Genomic DNA, 20,951 nt, shown 5'->3' on the forward strand with positions numbered 1-20,951 from the left:
TGGCCGCATGCGTAGAACGGCCGTCTTTCCATTGGCCTGCCCTCTGTTTTAAATTCATTTCGATCCGGCACGACGAACAAGCGAGTTGTTCCACCTACGAAAGTGCGCGTCACGAACATCTTCGTTAAGTTCGAACGAGGCAAGGATAGCATCTCATGTACCGTACCACCGCCTCTTACGCGTTCGATCGGACATTTCCTCCGTTTCGTTTCTCCGTTGTCTCTGACTTTTCCGTTATCCTTTGTTCTAGGTTTCTATCGCGCGCAGCCAATATACACGCACCGATCGACTTTTGTCCAACGCCCGACGAATAAATAATAATCTCGTCGTTGGACGACGGACGAATTCCTACGAACTCCTATCTCGGCGTTCGAAGCGCTTTTTGCTCGAGAGCAAGGACGATCGTCCCTCCAAGACGGACGCGTTATTAGCGCGATCACTGTACACGATAGCATACACGTGGATGCATCGAGTACAGCTTCGGATGGATAAACGTGGATCGACGTTGATATTAGACACGATGCAAAGACGAACGCCTACATTGTATTCGTCGGGTGAATGTTGGTGCGAACGCGGTCGTCTCGTTTTCCGCCGTTAAAGGGGGTAAAAGTAGGTGAACGAGAAGCGCAGGCGCCGCGCCGTATCTATTTCCGATTTCGGGCATACCTGTGAATCTTGTCTTAGCCATCCTCGACGCGTTCCGATTTCACCGATGTTCGATCTCGGAACACATAGTTGCGAAGCCATCGTGCTTTCAGGGTTTCGCGCATGGAGGTCGCCGAAAGTGAGAAGGAAACCGCGTTCGCGTTCACCAAGTGTCCCAAGACAATGTCATCGTGGAACCGGACAAGGGGAAAAAGGAAAGAGAAAAGCGAAACTGCGTGAATAGGAATAAGACAGGGTTCGGCGAGCGACGCAGCTTCTTCGGGGAGAGGCTGGGTCGTGGGGGCGTTGAATTGGCAATCAGTCGGCAGACGACGTAGACGTGCTCGATTACAGTTCCACGAGCTCGAGCTTGTTTCGGAACCGAGCTCGAGCTCGAGCTCGATGTACGCGTAACTCGAGCTAACTGGCCTGATGCGAGAGAGCTCGTAGTCAACTACGAACAATCTAGCCATCAGCCTTAAACGGAATATATTTACGGGTAGATACGTGCTCTACACTCTGCCACATTCCGTTCTGTTCCGTTCCGTTCCGTTCCGCCCCGTTCCACTCCACCCTCGCTTCTCCGCGTATACACGTATGCGCGCGTGGCCGTGCGTGGTGTGCGTGGATCGGTCTCCACAGGGAGATGGACCCACGAATGACATCAACATCCGTTCGATTACGTTGCTCCCGGCCTAAGAAAGAAAACAGTTTTAGCAATCGACCACGCTCGGGCATCCCGCTGCGAAGAGAACGGTATCGATGGTTCGATGGAAAAGTAGTTTCCGCGCTCGCTACGTATTATTCTCGACGGGTGTCGTCTCCGACGGTCCTGATTCTGCGATCGTTCTTCGGCACGATCGCAGAAACGATCGGAAGCGACGGCGACGCGAAGAAACCGATGCTCAAAGTCTCGAGCGGTACAAGGCTCTCCGATCGTTGGATCGTTTTGGCGCACTTTGACCGCCGCGTAACCGGGCTGCCGCCCGTCGTCCATCGTCCGATCGTAACCGACTCCGGCGACGATCGTGCTTGATCTTGCAGCCTTGGCAAGATCATTGCCACCGTTGCCGCGATCCGGGCTCGCGTCGTATTTAATCGCGTTTAATAGCGTTCCAGTTGCGGCGTCGCGAACGCGTTGGCACGGATTCGTTCGCGAAGCGTTCGTAAAGCGCGGTCGATCAGCGATCGACCCGACTACCAGCGATACGTGGCTACGTATCGGATCGACGCGTAGGGAACGTTTCGCGCCGTAGGCAGACGGTTTCGTCATCCTCGGATTCTCGTCAATTTGTCGAGAAAGTTGCGGGGATTCGCGTGACTTGGTCGATGCACGATGCACGATGCACGATGCACGACGCACGTGGAAAATCATTGTAGCCGACGGGGAGAGAAAGTTGCGGTTTCGACGTCTCGCGAGTCGTGAGTCGCGAGTTGCGAGTCCGCGGACTCGACGCACTCGCGATCAAAGATTTCTAATCGATTTCATAACATTTTGCTTCGTCGGATGTCGGTAGTTTCTCGAGATCCCGAGACCCGTGCCAGCTAGGAACGATCCAGTTCCAATTCCCGGCAGGGTTCGAAACGCGGGAAGCTATCCGAGCGAACAGTGCCGAGCTCGATCTCTGCCGGCCGAGATCCAGATCGCAATCAGCGGACGTGGACTTTTACCCGAATCAGTGAAACTTGACCAAAGAATGAAAGGAAACGAGAGCAAATTGTCTCGGTCGCGGGACTCTCGGAAGCGATCACCGACATGGTTCTCTTCTCGTCGCTTTATCTGTCGGGTAAAGCGTAGAAATCGGAGCACGAAAAATGAGAAATGCTGGTAATAGGAAAAACAGTTCCTAAATGACAACGTAATCGATTGAAAAACGCATCCGCGAACGCGAAATAAAATAAAATTTGGATTAATCGTTCGCATACGAAGGGGGCATTTATTTAATAATCGCGACGCAGCGATTCGCGGAATACGAAATAATAACGCGTCGCCGTGAATTCACGCGATCATCGTCGAGCGGAACGAGGCGATATTGTTCCGATCGGGCTGTGTTCTTTATTGCGGTTTGATCGTCGTTGCGATTCGAAATTCGCGACCTTCGTGACTACCGCCGCGAAGCGACGTCTCGCCATTCTTTCGGGCATGGAATTCCCGCCTCGTTTCGCAGAGAATCATTTTAGTTTTCCACCGCGTCGCTTCGTCCGACGAACGACCTCGGTCGTGACTCGATCGCGATCGTTCCAGGGATCGATCGACACGTCGATCGTGTTCAAAAACGCGTCTTTGCCTACGGTTAACTTTTCCCCCTTGCAAACGAAAGTTCCAGAACGAGCCGGTGAAACGAACTTGATGAGCATTAATCAATCTAGTCGTGGTCCGCGTTCGTCGCTCGTCTCTCGTCTCCCGTCGCTCGTCGCTCGTCTCTCGTCGCTCGTAATGCCGTTCGATCGCAATTTCACCGTGAGTTACGGGTTGCAGGTTGCGGGTTGCGCATACGTCCAGTAAGTTCCGTTACGTAAATCGCATACTCGCCGTATCGCGGGCACCGCGTGGCCCGGTCTTATCGCTGTTCGTCCAGGTGGCCTCAGGAAAATGCGAAAGATACGTAGGATGGGACCGATTCGCCGACGGAATATCCGTTTTTCCATACAATTTTGTAAAGAGTTTTACGGATTTTACGGATTTAACGGATCGGCCTTGCAGGAACGACGCAACGCACCGTCCGGCGTAAAGGTGGTCCATTTAAGAGACCGTCGCGTTTCTACGGTCGGTTTCTACAGTCCGTGAACGCGTAGAAAGTCGGCTCACGCTGTTGTACGAACGCGCGTAAGCTGGGAAGGAAGTATCAAACGAGATAACCGCAGCGACGTTCATTGCTTCCGTCTACCGCGCGTGGATACACACGTATATTGCTCCACGAATCGGAGCCGCGAGATCTCCGAATTGATTCTTCTCTTTTTAGACACCCCCCCCCCTCTCAGCCCCTGCCCCATACTGTAAACTATCGCGCGTAATTCGAAACGCAACGTTGACAAGTTTTTTTCGAAATTTCAGGCAGCATCACGTCCGATGGACAAATTGCGAAAGCGCGAGAAAATGAAATTCTCGGCCGAGGAAGACGGACTCGACGAGTCGAGAAAGAAAGAAACTACGGCAAGAGGAGAGAGAGAGAGAGAGAGAGAGAGAGTGCAAGCGAAGACCGAAGAGACCGAGAGTGGTGGCGAGAGGCGCGTGTCCTGGCTCGCGACTCGCGAGTCTCCGACGATTCACGGCTCACGGCTCACGGCTAGCAGCGCGAGTATCGGCGCTCAGTTCGAATCGAGCATTTCACCGCGCTACTGCTCAAACTCGGCCTCGTTCGCGACACTTTCGTCGTCGGTTGGTCGTATCGTCGAGGATGACACGTCGGTGCTCGGACAGGTTGCGGTGCGGATGAACGTCGACGAAAGGAATACCGAGAACGACAACGAAACTTTCTGCGACAACGTCTACCCGCGTGTGGAAGCTGACCAACAAACTTGGACGAGAAGATTCGACGAACCGCAAGGTTAGAGCTACTCGATTCGGGAACGAGTGGTCCACAGTGCTCCGGTATCTGGAAGACGCGCGATCGCTTGCGAACGCACTCGCCCCCTGCGATTCTCGGTTTTCCTCGGATCTCGGTCGAATTCGAGGTTGCGAAAGAATCGTGCGCGTGCCGCGTGTACGCGCGAATCGCGTTACACGCGGTTACGCGGAACCTGGTAGTCGAACGACGACTAATTCGTAGGCTCGCGCGCAGGGCCACGCCGAAAAGCGATCGTTTCGAGCTGCTCGAGAATCGGAAGGATCGCGTTGCGAGGTTTCGACGCGCCTCGCGGGGCGATACCGCGACGAGTAACGACGAACCGTGCATATTTAAGCGTCGAATGTTTGCATATCGGTTCGCCGAGACAGGTGTCGAAGAGGCGATGCTTCGAACGAGAGAGAACTCGGTTATTTATTTGATAAACATTCGCGAGGCACGATACGGCTGCGGCATCGTCGTCGATCCGACACGGCATCGTCGTCGAACGGTTCGGACCCGCGGGAACCGAATCGAATATCATCGATCGAAAGATCGAAAGGATTTCCATCGGAACGATATCGAAAGGATATTTGCCGAGTCGAGACACCCGCGTTACGCAACACGCGTACGTCCTACGCGTGTGCGCGTAGACTAGACGTTTCGTACGGTAGATCGCGGGGGTTCGATCGGTAGATCAAAATGTTCCGCGACAACGAAGCGACCGCGCGTCGTTCGGGACGCTGTCGGCGATATCGGCGTTCGCGGTCGATACGAACTTCGAAGCGAATCGGGATATACGGAAATAAGGAGAATTTCAGGAAGCCGTGAACGAAGCTTCGAGCATCGGTATCGTTCGATGTCGCGATCAAATTAGAAATTACAAGACCGATATTGTTCGCGATTCGCGGTTCGCGTCAGCCACGTAATCGTTCTAACCACGTTTTCCTGCTCCCGTTCTCCGGCTTTATTTCTTCGTTTTCCGAACTTTCGATTTCTCGTAGATCGCTTATCGAGTTAGTTTCACGGAACGCGTGCGCAACAAGTATACTCGACCGTCTTAAAGAGCAGTTTTGTACGTCAATTTAACGGGGTCAACTCTTTCTCTCTCTCTCTCTCTCTCTCTCTCTCTCTCTCTCTCTCTCTCTCTCTCGCTGTAGAGAGAAGGAGAAGGACCGTGTAAAATTTCTTAAGCTTTTCGTTTCGTTCTTTTCTGCACGTTGTTGTTCGATACAGCTCAAAGATTCTTTGGATTGTCCTAGCTTTGGCAACGTTATCGAGGTTGTTAAGGTTTCGGTTAATCGACGATATCGTTGCGAACGAACGATTCTTCGAAACGTAAATGATCATAGCGCAACAGAGGCGGTCGTTCCAGGCGCGATCGAGAAATTGAAGAAAGTTCCATATATCCGAGGTTATTTTTGAAAAGCGTTTCGAGTCGCTTTCTCTGAAAAGAATTCTTGGCGCGATCGTTTCTTCCGGTTTGCCGAAAGATGTTACGCCCAATAGTTGCTCCACGAGCGTTTCGAGAGACGAACGAGATTTCGTCGAGTGGCTCGACGAGGTTTAAATCACCCGACGGAACAAGCCGACCGCCTATTCGCCTTCGCCGGGTGTCCCTCTTCGGTCGAGCCTCTTTGGTCGCGAACGAACAAGACGCGGCTCGACGCACCGGGTAATGCGCCGACGTATCATTTGTTCTCGTTAGTTTCAATACGCTAGATCGTTCTTGTTATTGTTTCAAAGGTACGCTGTTGTACGTTTCCACGTTTCTACGTTTCTACGTTGCATGTCGCGTGTACGGGATTACGCGATTACGCGATTGATTGCGAGTGTGCTCTGCTGTGACCGATGCGATGCGATGCGATGGTTGGTTGCCGCGCAGCGCTGGTCAATCAACCGCCGCCACGCCGCGTCTCGAGTCGACGTTTCTACCCTCTCGGAACATCATCGTCCCCGTAACAAACTGTTGACCTCGGTGCAGAGGGGACATTCGCGTATCTCGTTGTCGACGGATCCGCCGTTGCAGCGGCCATCCTTCCATTCGATTTTTACCGTGTTTTATTTCTCCGCTCGCCGAGCGCTCCTCGCTGCTCGCGCGCCTTAGGTCCGACGAACGAATTCTAGTCGCTCGTCTCCCGGTCAATTTCTCTTCGACGATCGGCGACTGTGGCTAGATGGTTTCGTTTGGAACGGGCGCGTCGGTCGCGTCGCGCGCAGGTGTCTCGCTTCGTCGAAACGAACGAACGAAACGAAACTAAACGAGTCGTTGCCGTTGCTGTAATCGCTCGACTCCGATAGTAAACGAGCATTCGCTCGTAGCAACCGATCAATCATGGTCGATTTATCGGAATCGTTCGATAAGACCGAAAAGCGTTGCCACGGTCGTTGGCAGGATCGTTCCCCCGGCAGCGCGATTCGCCGGCCGTTTATTCGAAGGAAACCGTGGCCCGTTTAACGCGACTGTCGAGCAAAATCGATCGACAGCTTTCACAACGAAGCGCGCCAATAGGACCGTTTGTCCCTCCATCGTTTTAAAAAGACACCGTAAAAAGCATCGGTGCCGCGATTGCCGCCGCATAAATTTCAGCGTTTCAGCCGCGCTCGTCGATCCCAGGGAAATAATACGAAAATCGGTAGAAAGTTGTTCGAATATCACGGCTGGAAACGGCTGGAAACGGCTGGAAAGGGCTGGAAACGGGTGCGCGACGCGTCGATCTATCGTAGAAACTGGCCAAGGAACAACGATTCGGCGACTCGCGCGAAGCAGGGATCTATCGAATAGCGCGCGAATCGGCGAGAGTTTCGTCGCGAATCTGGAAACTCGAGGCCCGAGGCTGAAGGAGGAAAAGCGATCCTCTACAGCTTACAGCGATCGATCGATCGATCGTTTCGACGCGGCGCGACGCGACGCGTCCAAGAATCGAGCGGTTGCTCGCAATCGCGCGTTTGCGTTCCTCGCACGTTCGTTCGCGGACCGCGAAACGTGACGAGAAACGCGATCGAGGCACAGAGGATGCCGCAATATTTAATATCGAATATTTAATAGTTTCTACGATCGTGGAAAAATCATATTTCGTATCGAGAGCGTCCGTGCCTCGAAAATTCCAGCAAATTTCTACGCATCGCTATCGGACATCCGCTGCTCGTAGAAAAGCTGGAAAATTTACGAAGATATCGGTCAAGACCGAGAGAGATCGGCGATTCAAAAGCGATCGAAAAACCATTGGCAGCACGGTCACGTCGCACGATTCCCAGTGACGTCAAGAGAAGCTGAATCAGCGATCCGTAGGTCCTATATCGTAGGCCGTAGACCGTAGACAATTACGATATCAACGAAAGAATTACGTGTCCGCGTCCGCGTCGACCCCCCCATCGACTTCGTTTTTTCGCTTTCTTCTTCTTCTTCTTCTTATTCGTTGCTCTTCGACCTGCGACACCGTGGAGAAAACCGATCGCAGATATGTAGGGCGCGGGAGACTCCGAAAATCGATCGATGATCCAACCGGTGGACCCGATCGTGAAATTAGGGGGCCGATTAAAAAATCTTCAGGTCGCTTCCGTTTCCGAAAATTCACCGATCTCGGTCGCGCGAAGCGCGAGTCGAGTCGCGAAGCGTATACGTAAACGATCGGAGAAACTTCGGGGAATGCTGTTCGATTCCACCGAACTGTTTCGACGATGTTACCGAGTGCCGTACCGCGCGGCGCGTGTAATTTAATATGCAGAATTTCTAACGAACGTACAAGATGCAACGAGAATTTTCTTTCAAGAAAGATTAGTTCTACGAACGGCGATCGGTTCGAAATGCTCGAAACGATATCGCTTTTTACGACGAACCGTAAAACTGGTCGATTCTCGTCGAGTCTCTGGAAAATGTTGCTCTTTTTCCTTAACGCGCTTTCACCGAGACTCGCAGCTTGCGCAACAACAGGCGGCATAACTATTATTTCATTATTTTTCCACCGCTACCCGCTACCCGCTACCCGCTACCCGCTGCCCGTTTCTCGTTAACCGTTACGCGAACACGAGTTTTCGCAAAGTTTCCAACCGCTCCGATCTACCGAACGCCTCGACGCCTCGCGTCGCCGATCGATTCGACGTTTTATCGGCTTTATCGGATTTATCGATTTATCATGGATCGTGGATCGGGACGATAACGACCGTACCACGATCCATGGATCACCGATCGAGAAAAGCGTGGTCCGCGCGCGACCTCGAGCACGCATCTCGGAACGACAGGCGCACAGCGTCACCGTGCGGCGCGGCGCGACGGCCGAAGAAATTATGCATTCGCGTGCCCTTTTTTTCCCTTGGATCTGTGCTCGGACGGTGGTGGCGAGCGTTGCAAAATCCAATGGGTCAGCCGTGGAAAAATCGGAACAAGGCTGTCGCGTGACGATTTCTGAAAATTACGTATGCCTATCGATCGTCGATCGAACGTTGGCTCCTCGAGCGTTCGTTTTACGCTTACAGTTACATTACAAGCAGCGATCCGCGATCGACGATCGCGTTTCGTCCATCCGGGCAAAGCGGAAGCGTGCGACGGATGCGGCGTCAGGGATTCCAGCGGGGATGTTGCGCGCCGCTTCCTCGAAATATGTGCAAAGGATAAACCGTAGAGTGCAAGGTTATCTTCGCGAGGTTTCGCATCGAGATCGTTCCGGAGGAATTCGCGCGAATACAATTTCTCGCGGCCCCGTTCGCGTCCTCCCTCCGCGTCGGTCCCCCCGCCTCGGGACAAGCGAAGGAAAGCTTACGTAAATCGTAAATTGTAAATCGTCAACGGAAATGGAAACGTCGACTTCGTTCTTGTCGGATCCTCGCGGAGAAAGAAGTCTGTTCTCGGAATGAATATCGCAAGAAACCGATAAGGAAATTGAGACTCGACGGGGAATCGAGATTTTTACGGTACGAGAGAGAGAGAGAGAGAGAGAGAGAGAGAGAGAGCACGATGTCGAACCTTTTTCGTTTCCATCGAAAAGAACGCGCGTTCCGCGGCCTATTCGCCGTTTTACGATTTAGGGATGCCAACGGTTCCGTCCGGGACCTAGGCGCGTCGCGCCGTCGTTCGAGGCCGGACGCCCTTTTCTCCTTTTCTCCTTTTCTTCGATTTTGAAAGAGGCACGCGCGGTCCCGCCACGCGACGCGCGCCGCGCACCGGTGCTCTTTCGTCATTCGTCCGGCGACAAAATTACGTTCCGACTGTTCCGTGCGCGTGGAGACGATTGAGCAACGAACAGCGTCACGTTTACTTTCGTTTCGCGTAAGGTCGATACAAGCCCGCCCAACTCCGCGCGAATCCAACTCGAGCTCGAACTCTAACTCGAAGTTGGATCGGATCGGATCGGGTCGGGTCGATTCGAAACTCTCGCGCGAAGCTCCGAAAAGCGGTCTCGACGCGCGAAGTGGGTGCAACGGTCCGTCGAGAAACGTTGATCCTGTTCGGAGGCTGTCCGAAGGGGGGCTCGAGGCCGCGGAGAGGTTGCTCGCGGACTCGGTTCGAACCGCGACAGGGTGGAGAAACCGTAACGTCGATCAACCTGGTCGGCGATTTCGCAACGGAGCGCGGAGCCGACGCGGTTTTCCTTGGTGCCTCGAGCGCGGCAAAAATCTTGGAACGCGACAAACAACCTTCCATCGAATTTTTTCTCGCGTTTTTATTCCTTTCGAATACGCAATCCTCTCCCCGTCGAGTCCCCGCTCTGCCGGTGTTCCCAAGTTTTCCTTCTTTCGGTTTCCTCCTGCTCGAAGACGAATATCCGAGACGGAGCAACGGCCGCGGTCGAATCTCCGGTTTTCGGCCGACTCGAGCGAACGATCGGCGCGAAAACGAACGAACGGTCGATCGTATTCGAGCGTCGAGCGAATTCGAGCGTCGAGCGCGGAGCGTACGATCGAGCGTGAGCGCGTCGCCGCGCAAGTCCGCCGCGAAAGCAAGCCGCGACCAAACCCCGAGAATTTCCCAGTTCACGATTTTTACACGGTAATTTCGTTGTTGGCGGGCGCGCGTGGCTCTTTGATCGCGATCCAAAGCAGCTAATCGCTCGTTTCCGTTCCCACGAGCTCGTTGGAAGAGAAATTCCGCGCGTCGTCGAGCGATACAACCTTGTCCCCGAGATCCGACGCGACGCGACGCGACGCGACGCCGTCGTACCCGAAGAGATTTCTAGACGGCTCACCGGTTCGCCCCGCTTTCGAGAACGCGAGTAAGTTCGAACCGCGAGAAGGGTAACGAGCCGGTGTTTGGACTCGACGATCGATTCGACGTATTTCGATTTTCGAGGACAAGGACCGCGTCGCCACGAGTGAAATTAACCGGTTGATATTCTTACCGACGCGTACGGTCGGCCGCGTGTCCGGAATCGCCGACGGCCCTGTCGTAATTTCTCGGGCCGTTCCGATCGTTGTTCGGTTCATGGACGAGCTTGTGCAAAGATCCGTTCTCTCGGGCGATATCGTTTCGCGAACATCTCGTCGCGGCGTCGCGACGCGAGACGGCGCGCGGCCGCGGCCACCGATTCGTCGATCAGGGATCTCCGATAATCGGGGACAACGACCGGGCTGGGTCAATTTCGTCAGTTTCGAACGATGCGATCGAAGAGATCTCCGCCGATACGTCGCAACTTTGTTATTACGCGTATTGCGCAATTTCAACGTTTAATTATGTCTGCTGGAACGGTTACTCGAGCCGAGCTTGTTACGAATTCGTACGGTCGCGAACAAAAGGCGAATAAAAGAGCCCGTCGAACGTGTTACGCGAACGTTATTCAATCGCCGAGATCGAATAAGGCGCGCGAGTCGACGAGTCGGCGAGCCGGCGAGCTGGCGAGCGAACACTTCTGTTACCCAATGGCCACTTACTTTCTCCGGAATGGAGAAAGATCTCGGTCCCTGCGACGTCCGCGACGCCTGGCCTCCGAACCACCGACGTGTACGCCTCGTGCCTCGTGTTTCGTAGTTGGTCCCTTGTCCCTTGTCTCGTGTCCCTTGTCCCTCGTATCGCACGCGACCGTCTCGGAATCGAGTGCAAACGGTTTTAGAAAGTTGTTCCCGTCCGCGCCCAAAACCGATCATCCCCCGATCCTTGAATTCTCGCAGGCTTTCGAGTTTCCTGCTAATCGGGAACCACTCGCAGACGGGGGTATGCGCGTGCAACGTTCGGAGTATTCGACGAATGGGTTGGGCCTCGGTCGGATCGCTTCCGGCTCCAGAACGTTCGAGCGCGCTGGATGCGGTCGTTACCGGTTACGGTCTCGAGAGGTTCTACCTTTCTCGTCGAGAAAAAACGAGAGGACGATATCGATCGAACAGGACACGCTTCGATCGTTCGGCGAGTGGGGTCAACGGTGAACGGATGCTCGCGTCCTCGCGTCCTCGCGTCTCCGGCTCGAGTCCGTGTCCGCGGCTCGCGTGGGTTCCGTCGCCTTCGCCTTCGCCTTCGCCTTCGCCTTCGCCTTCGCCTTCGCCTTCGCCTTCGCCTTCGCCTTCGCCTTCGCCTTCGCCTTCGCCTTCGCCTTCGCCTTCGCCTTCGCCTTCGCCTTCGCCTTCGCCTTCGCCTTCGCCTTCGCCTTCGCCTTCGCCTTCGCCTTCGCCTTCGCCTTCGCCTTCGCCTTCGCCTTCGCCTTCGCCTTCGCCTTCGCCTTCGCCTTCGCCTTCGCCTTCGCCTTCGCCTTCGCCTTCGCCTTCGCCTTCGCCTTCGCCTTCGCCTTCGCCTTCGCCTTCGCCTTCGCCTTCGCCTTCGCCTTCGCCTTCGCCTTCGCCTTCGCCTTCGCCTTCGCCTTCGCCTTCGCCTTCGCCTTCGCCTTCGCCTTCGCCTTCGCCTTCGCCTTCGCCTTCGCCTTCGCCTTCGCCTTCGCCTTCGCCTTCGCCTTCGCCTTCGCCTTCGCCTTCGCCTTCGCCTTCGCCTTCGCCTTCGCCTTCGCCTTCGCCTTCGCCTTCGCCTTCGCCTTCGCCTTCGCCTTCGCCTTCGCCTTCGCCTTCGCCTTCGCCTTCGCCTTCGCCTTCGCCTTCGCCTTCGCCTTCGCCTTCGCCTTCGCCTTCGCCTTCGCCTTCGCCTTCGCCTTCGCCTTCGCCTTCGCCTTCGCCTTCGCCTTCGCCTTCGCCTTCGCCTTCGCCTTCGCCTTCGCCTTCGCCTTCGCCTTCGCCTTCGCCTTCGCCTTCGCCTTCGCCTTCGCCTTCGCCTTCGCCTTCGCCTTCGCCTTCGCCTTCGCCTTCGCCTTCGCCTTCGCCTTCGCCTTCGCCTTCGCCTTCGCCTTCGCCTTCGCCTTCGCCTTCGCCTTCGCCTTCGCCTTCGCCTTCGCCTTCGCCTTCGCCTTCGCCTTCGCCTTCGCCTTCGCCTTCGCCTTCGCCTTCGCCTTCGCCTTCGCCTTCGCCTTCGCCTTCGCCTTCGCCTTCGCCTTCGCCTTCGCCTTCGCCTTCGCCTTCGCCTTCGCCTTCGCCTTCGCCTTCGCCTTCGCCTTCGCCTTCGCCTTCGCCTTCGCCTTCGCCTTCGCCTTCGCCTTCGCCTTCGCCTTCGCCTTCGCCTTCGCCTTCGCCTTCGCGGAAGAGTCCTTAATCACGAAACGCGGCCAATATTTCGCGGAAGTTGACCGGCGGCTTTCGCGATCTCGTAATTACCAATCTGCGAACTTTTCGGCTTTTCGTCGCCGCTCCGCGCCGCGGTGTCGGCATTTTAAACGCGTGCCCATTGTTTCGAACAGATTCGGGTCAAGACCGATGGCCGTCGCATCATTCGTTTCTGGCCGCGTCTTCGGCGACGCTCCTTCGAATCGTCGTTTCGTTCCGAAACTCGCCTACCCGGTCGCTCTTAAGGATTTTCCCGTCGCGAGTCGCCGGACGGATGTCTACGTCGTTAAACTAATTGCGAGTCCGCGTTATTTGCTGCGAACACAATACCGTCTTCGTTCCTTCCGTCTTTCGTTTTGGCTGTCGCCGTCGCCGTCGCCGTCACCGGCCGTCAACCGACCGTCACGGACGGTCGCGGATAATCGCAGTCGCCACCGCCTTCTTCGTTGCGTCGCGTCGCGTTGCGAGTCCTTTCGAATTCGAGAATCTATCCTGCATCTCCCGTTGTTTTATCAACCAACACATTTCTATCGCGCTTCTATTCTAATCTCTGTTCCAAAGAGAAATATCGACCGAGCGTCCAAGGCGCGGCAAAAACGGATCTTGCTTTCTATTACGCTACGACCGTTTTTTCCTTTTCCTCGGTTATAGTCGAGGCGAGGCGAGGCGAGGCGAGGCGAGGCGAGGCTCCCTTTTTAATCTGTCTCGCATCCGTAATTTCTTTGGTCTGTCGAGCAATAACGAGAAAGAGAGAGAGAAGGGAAACAAGCGAAAAGTCGCGTCGATCTTTAATCGCGATTAAGCCCGTAGTCGGTTCGTTTCGTGGAATCGTATCGTCTGAACCGGGGTTGGTTTTGTTCGCAGATGTGGAAGAATTTGACCTGCGTGGACGAGTTCCTGAACCGAGCGTTCCACAAGCTGGGCCTCGTGGTCGGTCACCACCCCGGCTACTTCGTGGTGATCCCGGTCCTGCTAGCTTTCATCTGCTTCACCGGCTACCAGAGGATTCATTACGAGATCGATCCCGAGTACCTTTTCTCGCCGACGAACGGACCGAGTAAAATGGAACGAGCGATCGTCGAGCAGTACTTCAAGGTCAATTACAGTCACCGGTTCAACCTGGGTCGCATCACGAGGCCAGGTGAGTTTTTCGGATCCCGAACCCCTATCCGCTAACCCAAGATTTCGTCGATTGTCGCGCTCACCGTAGACCTAAACTTCCTCGAATTCGATTCGAGTCCGCTCGACCCGTTCTCGCGATCGGAATTATCCCGGGCTCCGGGCCCGGACGAATATTTACGTAAGCGACGAACGGCTCTCCTCTCGAGCTTCCAGTTCAAGGAGAAAGCGCACGGTGCGCGCGGCCTTGCTTTCGGCTTCCTCCTTTCCCCTTTCCTCCTTTTCGGTTTTCCCCCTTTCCTTCCTCTTATCGTCTTCTTATCGTCTTATCGTTGTCCCGTTGTCCTCGTTCGAATCGTTTCGTCGGTGGACACCGCTCGATCGCTCTTTTCTCGCGCCTCTTTCGACCGTTTGGTTGTTGAGCTCTCGTGCAACAATTTTCAGGTCGTTTCGGCCACGTGATCGTCACTTCGAAGGACGCTGCGAACAATCTGCTGAAGACCGCGGTGTTCGACGAGCTCCGGCAACTGGACAACATCATCAGAACCGCCCAGGCGAGCTACGAGGGCGAAGTTTTCACCTACGAACAGATTTGCGCCAGATGGCTGGACGAATGTTTCTCCAACGATATTCTGAATCTTCGTTACATCATGGAGTAGGTTCCGGCCGCGACGCGACGCGACGTTCCTTCGTAATTAGACGGTAGCATTTTTCAGGGACGTGGAGAAGAGGGAGCTGAACCTGACGTTCCCGTTGATGCTGAATCCGGTCACCTGGGTCTTCCACCTGTTACCCGTTTACTTCGGTGGGAGCGTGATAAACGAGGATCGGGTGGTGGAGTCTGTACCGTCGTTGCAGCTGGCGTACTTCCTCACGGTTGACAACGCTCGTCAAGACGCTATGTAAGTTGTCCCGAGTCGACCCGAGCGAGTCTCGGACTCGTGCCAAAACCAAGAGCTCGATTCATCGATCGCGTTTCTTCTCGATACAGCGGAGCAGCTTGGGAAGAAGCGTTCCTCGAGGCCGTGAAAAGAGTCGAAGAGGAGGCCGTGTTCGAGCACATCGCCACCGCGAGGTTCGCCTCCAGGACCCTGGAACTGGAACTCGAGGAGAACACGAAGACGATCCTACCCTATTTCACCAGCACGTTCGTTCTGATGGCTCTGTTCTCCGTGGTGACCTGCATGATGACCGACTGGGTGCGCAGCAAGCCTTGGTTGGGACTTTTGGGCAACGTGTCGGCCGCGATGGCCACGGTAGCCGCCTTCGGTCTCTGCATCTATCTGGGCGTGGACTTTATCGGTCTGAACTTGGCCGCGCCTTTTCTCATGATCGGTGAGTGCAAGGGTCGCGCGCGAATCCAACGACCTCCTCGAATCGAACGCGAAACAACTCGCCGGAGGGATTTCGTAACGGGCGGCACGCTCGGACATAGTTGGAAGAGCGCTCGCACGCGCACGATCATTATCGATAACGAAGCGACTTTGGCGTTCGTCGCCGTGTTCGGGCGACCGTGACCAAAGAGAAAAGCCCGGAGACGCTTCCGCTTTTCACGTAAATCACCGTCCGGTCGTTGGATGGTTCCGTGGCGATTCGCGAGAAACGTGGCCGCGCGCGGCTGCTCGTGCCCGCTCGATCGTATCGTGATCGAAATTCGAATCGGACGGGTCCGGATAATTCTGGAAAAATGCCGACCGCGTCGCTTCGTCGTCGAGCGGTCGCTCCGCCCTCGAGGCGCCACGTCGGCGATCGAAAATGCTATGCGCGATATATTGGATCGACGAAATCTCGTTCGCAGGAATCGGAATCGACGACACGTTCGTCATGTTGGCGGCTTGGAGACGCACCAGTATCCTAAAACCGGTGCCCGAAAGAATGGCCGCGACGCTGAGCGAGGCAGCCGTGTCGATAACGATCACGTCTCTGACCGACATGATATCGTTCTTCATCGGGATCCTCTCGCCTTTCCCTTCGGTGCAGATCTTTTGCATCTACTCGGGTGAGTCGTCGAGAACCTTTCCACCGAAACTGTTTCCACCGATCCGAATCGATTCGCGAACGATCTCTCCTGGTAACGCTCTCCCTCTGCTCGGGCCTTTTCAGGATTCGCCGTGGTCTTCACTTTCATTTTTCATCTGACCTTCTTCACCGGATGCGTGGCCATCAGTGGCTACTGCGAACAGAAGAATCGACACAGTCTGGTCTGCTGCAAAGTGCAGCCTCTCTCCAAGTCCTGTGAGTACACGTTTTAGCGTAAGTCGACCATTTTCGGTGCGTTTCGGTGCGTTTCGGTGCGTTTCGGTGCGTTTCGGAGTATCGCAGAGGGAAAAGAAAGCAATGCAAAAGGAAACGAGCGGAAGTAGAGCGGAACATTCTAGAGAAACGAGCATCCACGCAATCAATTGGCGCATCTTCTTTCCGATACGAAAGGGGTGAGAAGCGAGCGGCGAGCGGCGAGAAGAGAGCGGCTATGGGCCGCGCAACTTCGAGAGATCGCCGGGATCTCGAATACGCGGTTTCGACCATCGTTACCGACCGAGGACACACTGGGAGACTGTACAAATAACCCTGGCTCTACGAAGAGAGCATCCCTCGATATCGATGGGATGCGCGGAAACGAGAGAGAACGTTCGAGTGGAACCCGATAATACCTGTTCCCGTTCCCGCTGTTGCGCAATCGTTGTTCAAGAATTTTCACGGTAAAAGCGAGCCACGCGTTTCGCTTCGATCGGTTATTACATCCGAAGTAAGACGCAACACGTGCGTCCAACGCGCGCGCTTCTTTCTTCCGCGCCGGAGCCACGCGCGATCCGTCGCCTTCGTTCGTTCAAAAGCGAAAGAAAGGCATTCGCGGGCAAAGAAGACGTTACCCGGAATACTTTCACATGCCGGGAACGTATCATTCGATGTGTTTTTATTTGAACTTTCATTTATTTTCCTCGACCGGTTACTTTCTACGTTAACGTCTTCGAGGATAAGCGTAACAAGAAAATCTTTCGGCCAGCTATCGGGGCTCCATGGTCCGGCGCTCGAATCTGGTCCGCGTCAAGCTCGGTTACGCGAACGGTTGTCGAAGTTTATGCGATCGCTGTTGTCGAGAGAGAACGTCGCGAGAGAAAGCGAAGCAAACGAAAGCAAAACGGAAGAAAAGAAAAGAAATCAAAGCAAAGCATAGCAAAGCGAAGCAAAGCGAAGCAAAGCGAAGCAAAGCAAAGCGAAACGAAGCAAAGCAGTGGCAACATTCGGTGTCCAGATCCGTCGGTGCGCTCGACTTTCTCCATCGCCGGAACGCGTTTGCCACTCGATTTCAGAGAAAACCTACTTCGATCGCTGTCACGACGAACGCGTTACGTCGAAAAGGAGCGCTCGGATGCGCTGACGCAGAGCCGCCAAGCCGCCGAGCCGCCGAGACGCTCGCACGCCTCGCGTTACGTTTCAGAGTCGTTAATTCGTTAGATCACTGACCGTTACGTAAGCGGTTCGCTGGACTTTCTCCGGCGCGACGCGCGACGCGCGACGCGCGACACCGGTCCGCGCCGCGGTTCTCGTCTTCGCGCGCCGCCACGATTCCGTTCGAATGCAATGGAACGCTTCGATGGAAAGCCGGACCTGAAAACGCAAACATCAGATTTCGTTTTCCGTTTTTTCAGCGAATCGATCCTGGCTGTACAGAGCACTGTGCACCGGAGGCGTCGACCCCGACGATCCGTACAACCCGGTGGACAACCCGGAACACGGCTGCATGAGCTGGTTCCGCGACTATTTGGCCGCCGCGCTCAACTGTCGACCGATCAAAGTTCTGGTCATTCTGATATTCGCCTGCTACCTGGCCGGCGCGCTCTACGGACTGACGACTCTTCAGGAAGGCCTCGACCGACGCAAGCTTTCCAAGAACGACTCTTACTCGATCGTGTTCTACGACCGACAGGACTACTACTTCAGAGAGTTCCCTTACAGAATACAGGTGATCGTCGTCGATCCTCGTTTATTTTGGTAGTTTATTCGGTAGGTAGGTGGTAGATGGGCGCTTAAAAATCGCCGATTCGTGTCGCAGGTTGTGCTGAGCGGCGAGTACGACTACAGCGACCCGATCGTTCAGCAGCAGGTGGAAAACTTGACCAGATCTCTGGAGGCGAGCCGATACATCAGCAGCGCTCCGATCTATACGGAAAGCTGGTTGAGGACGTTTCTCGGCTACGCGAAGATCAGCGAGATCGATGTTCGGAACAAGACCGTCTTCTTGGAGAAGTTGAAAGAATCTTTGCTACCGAGGAACAGCTTCTCCGTGGACGTGAAGTTCGACGAGGCCGAGGAGCGGATCGTGGCGAGCAGATTCTTGATCCAGGCGGTGAACGTCAGCGGGACCAATCAAGAGAAGGACATGGTGAAGGAGCTGCGCCGAATTTGCGCCGAGTCGCCGTTGAACGCCAGCGTGTTTCACCCGTATTTCGTCTTCTTCGACCAGTTCGAGCTGGTCAAGCCCACCAGCATCCAGTGCATGGTGTTCGGCGCGCTGATCATGATGCTGATCAGCTTCGTTTTCATACCGAATGTCCTCTGCTGCCTCTGGGTCGCCTTCTGCATCATCTCGATCGAGTTGGGGGTTGCCGGCTACATGGCCCTCTGGGACGTCAACCTGGACAGCATCTCCATGATCAATTTGATCATGTGCATAGGATTCAGCGTCGACTTCACCGCTCACATCTGTTACGCGTACATGAGCTCCAAGCAGAAAACGCCGGACGACAGGGTCAGGGAGAGTCTCTACAGCCTGGGCCTGCCGATCGTTCAAGGCGCCACCTCCACGATCCTCGGCCTGATAGCGCTCGTCTTGGCCGGCACCTACATCTTCATGGTGTTCTTCAAGATGGTGTTCCTCGTCATTTTCATCGGCGCCATGCACGGCCTGTTCCTCCTGCCCGTCCTCTTATCCTTGTTCGGGCCCACCTCTTGCGAGGCCGACGACCCGAACCGCGACGGCGACACGCCCGACAAGGACCACGGCAAAAACAACGGCGAACAAGAGGATCCAGCCTCGAAGCTTCGCCGATCGTACGCGATCCCACACCCCAGCCTCTCGCTCTCCTATTATCGTTGCGGCGGCGGCGGCGGCGGCGGCGACGCCGATAGCGTAGGTTGCAGGGGTACCGGTGGTACTGCCGGCGCAGGCAACGCGGCCGTGCTCGAGAGTCCGCAGGCTAGCCCGGCGGTCAGTCTGGCCGCTTTCGAGGAGAGAGACCCCGGTCTCGGGACCAGCGAGGACAGCAATTCGACCGAGAGCGGATCTTCGCAAAGCAGAAGACGAGAGGGCCAGTTGGAACAGGAGAATCATAGGCCTCGCAACGTCTGGAGGAGATCCATAGGCGTTCTTTACGGCGTGTCGCAGTTCCAGACCGCTGCGCGACCAGCCTCGCCGCCTCCGGACTACGTCGACGTCCTCCAAGCGCTTCGAGCCGATCGAGACCGCCGAGCGGTGCGAGCGAACCCCTTCTGCATCCCCTCGCAGCAGGCGCAGCCGTCGCGATCCTCGTTGCAACGGCAAGCGCGCTCGTCCGAGCCGACGGACGCGGCCCGAACGGAACCAGCTGGAACCAACTAGGGCCTAGTTGCTAGGAAAATTGACACGAGCGAGCCCAACGAACATTACCTTCCCGGCTCTCTTCGCTCTTGTTCCCGGGAGTGCTGGGACAATTTCGGTCGTGTCGCGGAGCCTTCGTTGCGAGACGGTGGTTCTCGAGCTCGACGATATCCTACGTCTTACGAGACTACGCGTCCCACACGGTTCACGGAATGGAAGAGTATCGAGGCCGAGGAGTATCGCGACCAGCGTGCGAATCGCCTCGAAATTTCCGGCGAATCTCCGTTGCCGAGGAACCGCCAACACGAATCGTTACGGTGATTACGATTACGATTACGATTACGTTTACGATTACGACTACGATTCCACCAAGTATTTATTAACGCGATCCATCGTGCGAGAAACGGACATTTGGGCACTCGATCTTTCTCTTCTGCCAGTGCTGTTCGGTGAGTCTATCTCTTCTAGGATATCTATGTAATTTCTAATTTACGAAACGAAACTGACGAGCGAGCAAACCGACCTGGCAAATTCGGTCTGCGGCTATAGTAGAAACGCGTTCAACGATCCCGCGAATCGTCTACCATTCCGTTGTCGTCTTCTCGAACGAGTTTCGACGAGCGAATCCTATTTAAGTCAACGGACGGAACACATATCTATCGCGATTACGTAGCGTTTAAGGACCGAACGGCGACCCCCGATCGACGTATTTTTCCAGTAATCGATGGAAATCTATCGCGCGTTCGAGTAGTCTACATGTAGGTGCGCGTACATTACTCCGCGTGCATTTGGCATTTCGCATTTGGCATTTGGTATTTCGCGTTTACCATTGCGCACGGTATATACATTGTACAACGAGACGTGCCTTACCGAGCGACGTGTTCGTATAGAAGCAGCCGGTTAGCAGGTCGATCGTCGTGAATTCGTCCGGCGCGACGGAAACGAGTCCGAACCCGAACCCGAATCCGAAACAGAAACAGAACCTGAACCAAAGCGTGGATCAACTCGATCGGGAGTCTTATCTACGAACAATCGAAGCGGACATCGCGCGTTCGCGTTGCACGCTCCGAACAGCTTGGCACCAATGTTTTGCGAGCGAGCGGAATACATTGACAGCGAGTGGCGGATACGCGCTGAAACAATTACTCTAGGACGAAATATATTCTGCTATCCATTTTCTAGTTTTCTATGTTTTACGCTTTTACCAGTTTTCCACTTTCGCCGAACAAATTCCTCTATTTCGATCGAACGCCACCCGGACGATTGGAGCAGCAGCCACGCGGGATCCGCTCGAATCCTGTCTTGGAACGCGTCCGAATTTCTATCGTAACCACGGTAACGTCTTTGCCGAATCGATCGGTTGGAACCAATTTTTCTTTTTCTTTTTCTTTTTCTTTTTCTTTTTCTTTTTCTTTTTCTTTTTCTTTTTCTTTTTCTTTTTCTTTTTCTTTTTCTTTTTCTTTTTTCTCTTTTTCGTGTTCCTATAATTTAATTTT

General features: G+C 54.9%; 1 protein-coding gene across 2 annotated transcripts; it reads left to right on the forward strand.

Moving 5' to 3' along the window:
• Positions 1 to 1,196: 1,196 nt before the first annotated feature.
• On the forward strand, positions 1,197 to 20,636 carry Ptr (patched domain-containing protein). 2 transcript variants are annotated; one of them, XM_033481736.2, is made up of 10 exons: positions 1,197 to 3,147; positions 3,701 to 4,193; positions 13,623 to 13,899; positions 14,322 to 14,532; positions 14,594 to 14,779; positions 14,869 to 15,212; positions 15,676 to 15,876; positions 15,981 to 16,112; positions 17,528 to 17,841; positions 17,932 to 20,636. In XM_033481736.2, the coding sequence occupies exons 3-10, from the start codon at positions 13,623 to 13,625 to the stop codon at positions 19,474 to 19,476; spliced, it is 3,210 nt and encodes a 1,069-aa protein (XP_033337627.2). In that variant the 5' UTR covers positions 1,197 to 3,147; positions 3,701 to 4,193; the 3' UTR covers positions 19,477 to 20,636. The 2 variants fall into 2 exon arrangements, with proteins under 2 accessions (XP_033337627.2, XP_033337628.1); XM_033481737.2 differs by lacking the exons at positions 15,676 to 15,876; positions 15,981 to 16,112; positions 17,528 to 17,841; positions 17,932 to 20,636 and having other exon boundaries at positions 14,354 to 14,532; positions 14,869 to 15,009.
• Positions 20,637 to 20,951: the final 315 nt, after the last annotated feature.

Source organism: Megalopta genalis, chromosome 5 (assembly GCF_051020955.1).
Source record: "Megalopta genalis isolate 19385.01 chromosome 5, iyMegGena1_principal, whole genome shotgun sequence".
NCBI classification, from domain to species: Eukaryota; Metazoa; Arthropoda; class Insecta; order Hymenoptera; family Halictidae; genus Megalopta; species Megalopta genalis.

Bases quoted from the DNA above. Each gene is read 5' to 3' on its own strand.
- Ptr (XM_033481736.2), top strand. From the start codon at position 13,623: ATGTGGAAGAATTTGACCTGCGTGGACGAGTTCCTGAACCGAGCGTTC. The intron at 16,113-17,527 runs GTGAGTACACGT...CCGTTTTTTCAG, and splicing joins GCAGCCTCTCTCCAAGTCCT to CGAATCGATCCTGGCTGTAC. The intron at 17,842-17,931 runs GTGATCGTCGTC...TTCGTGTCGCAG, and splicing joins AGTTCCCTTACAGAATACAG to GTTGTGCTGAGCGGCGAGTA.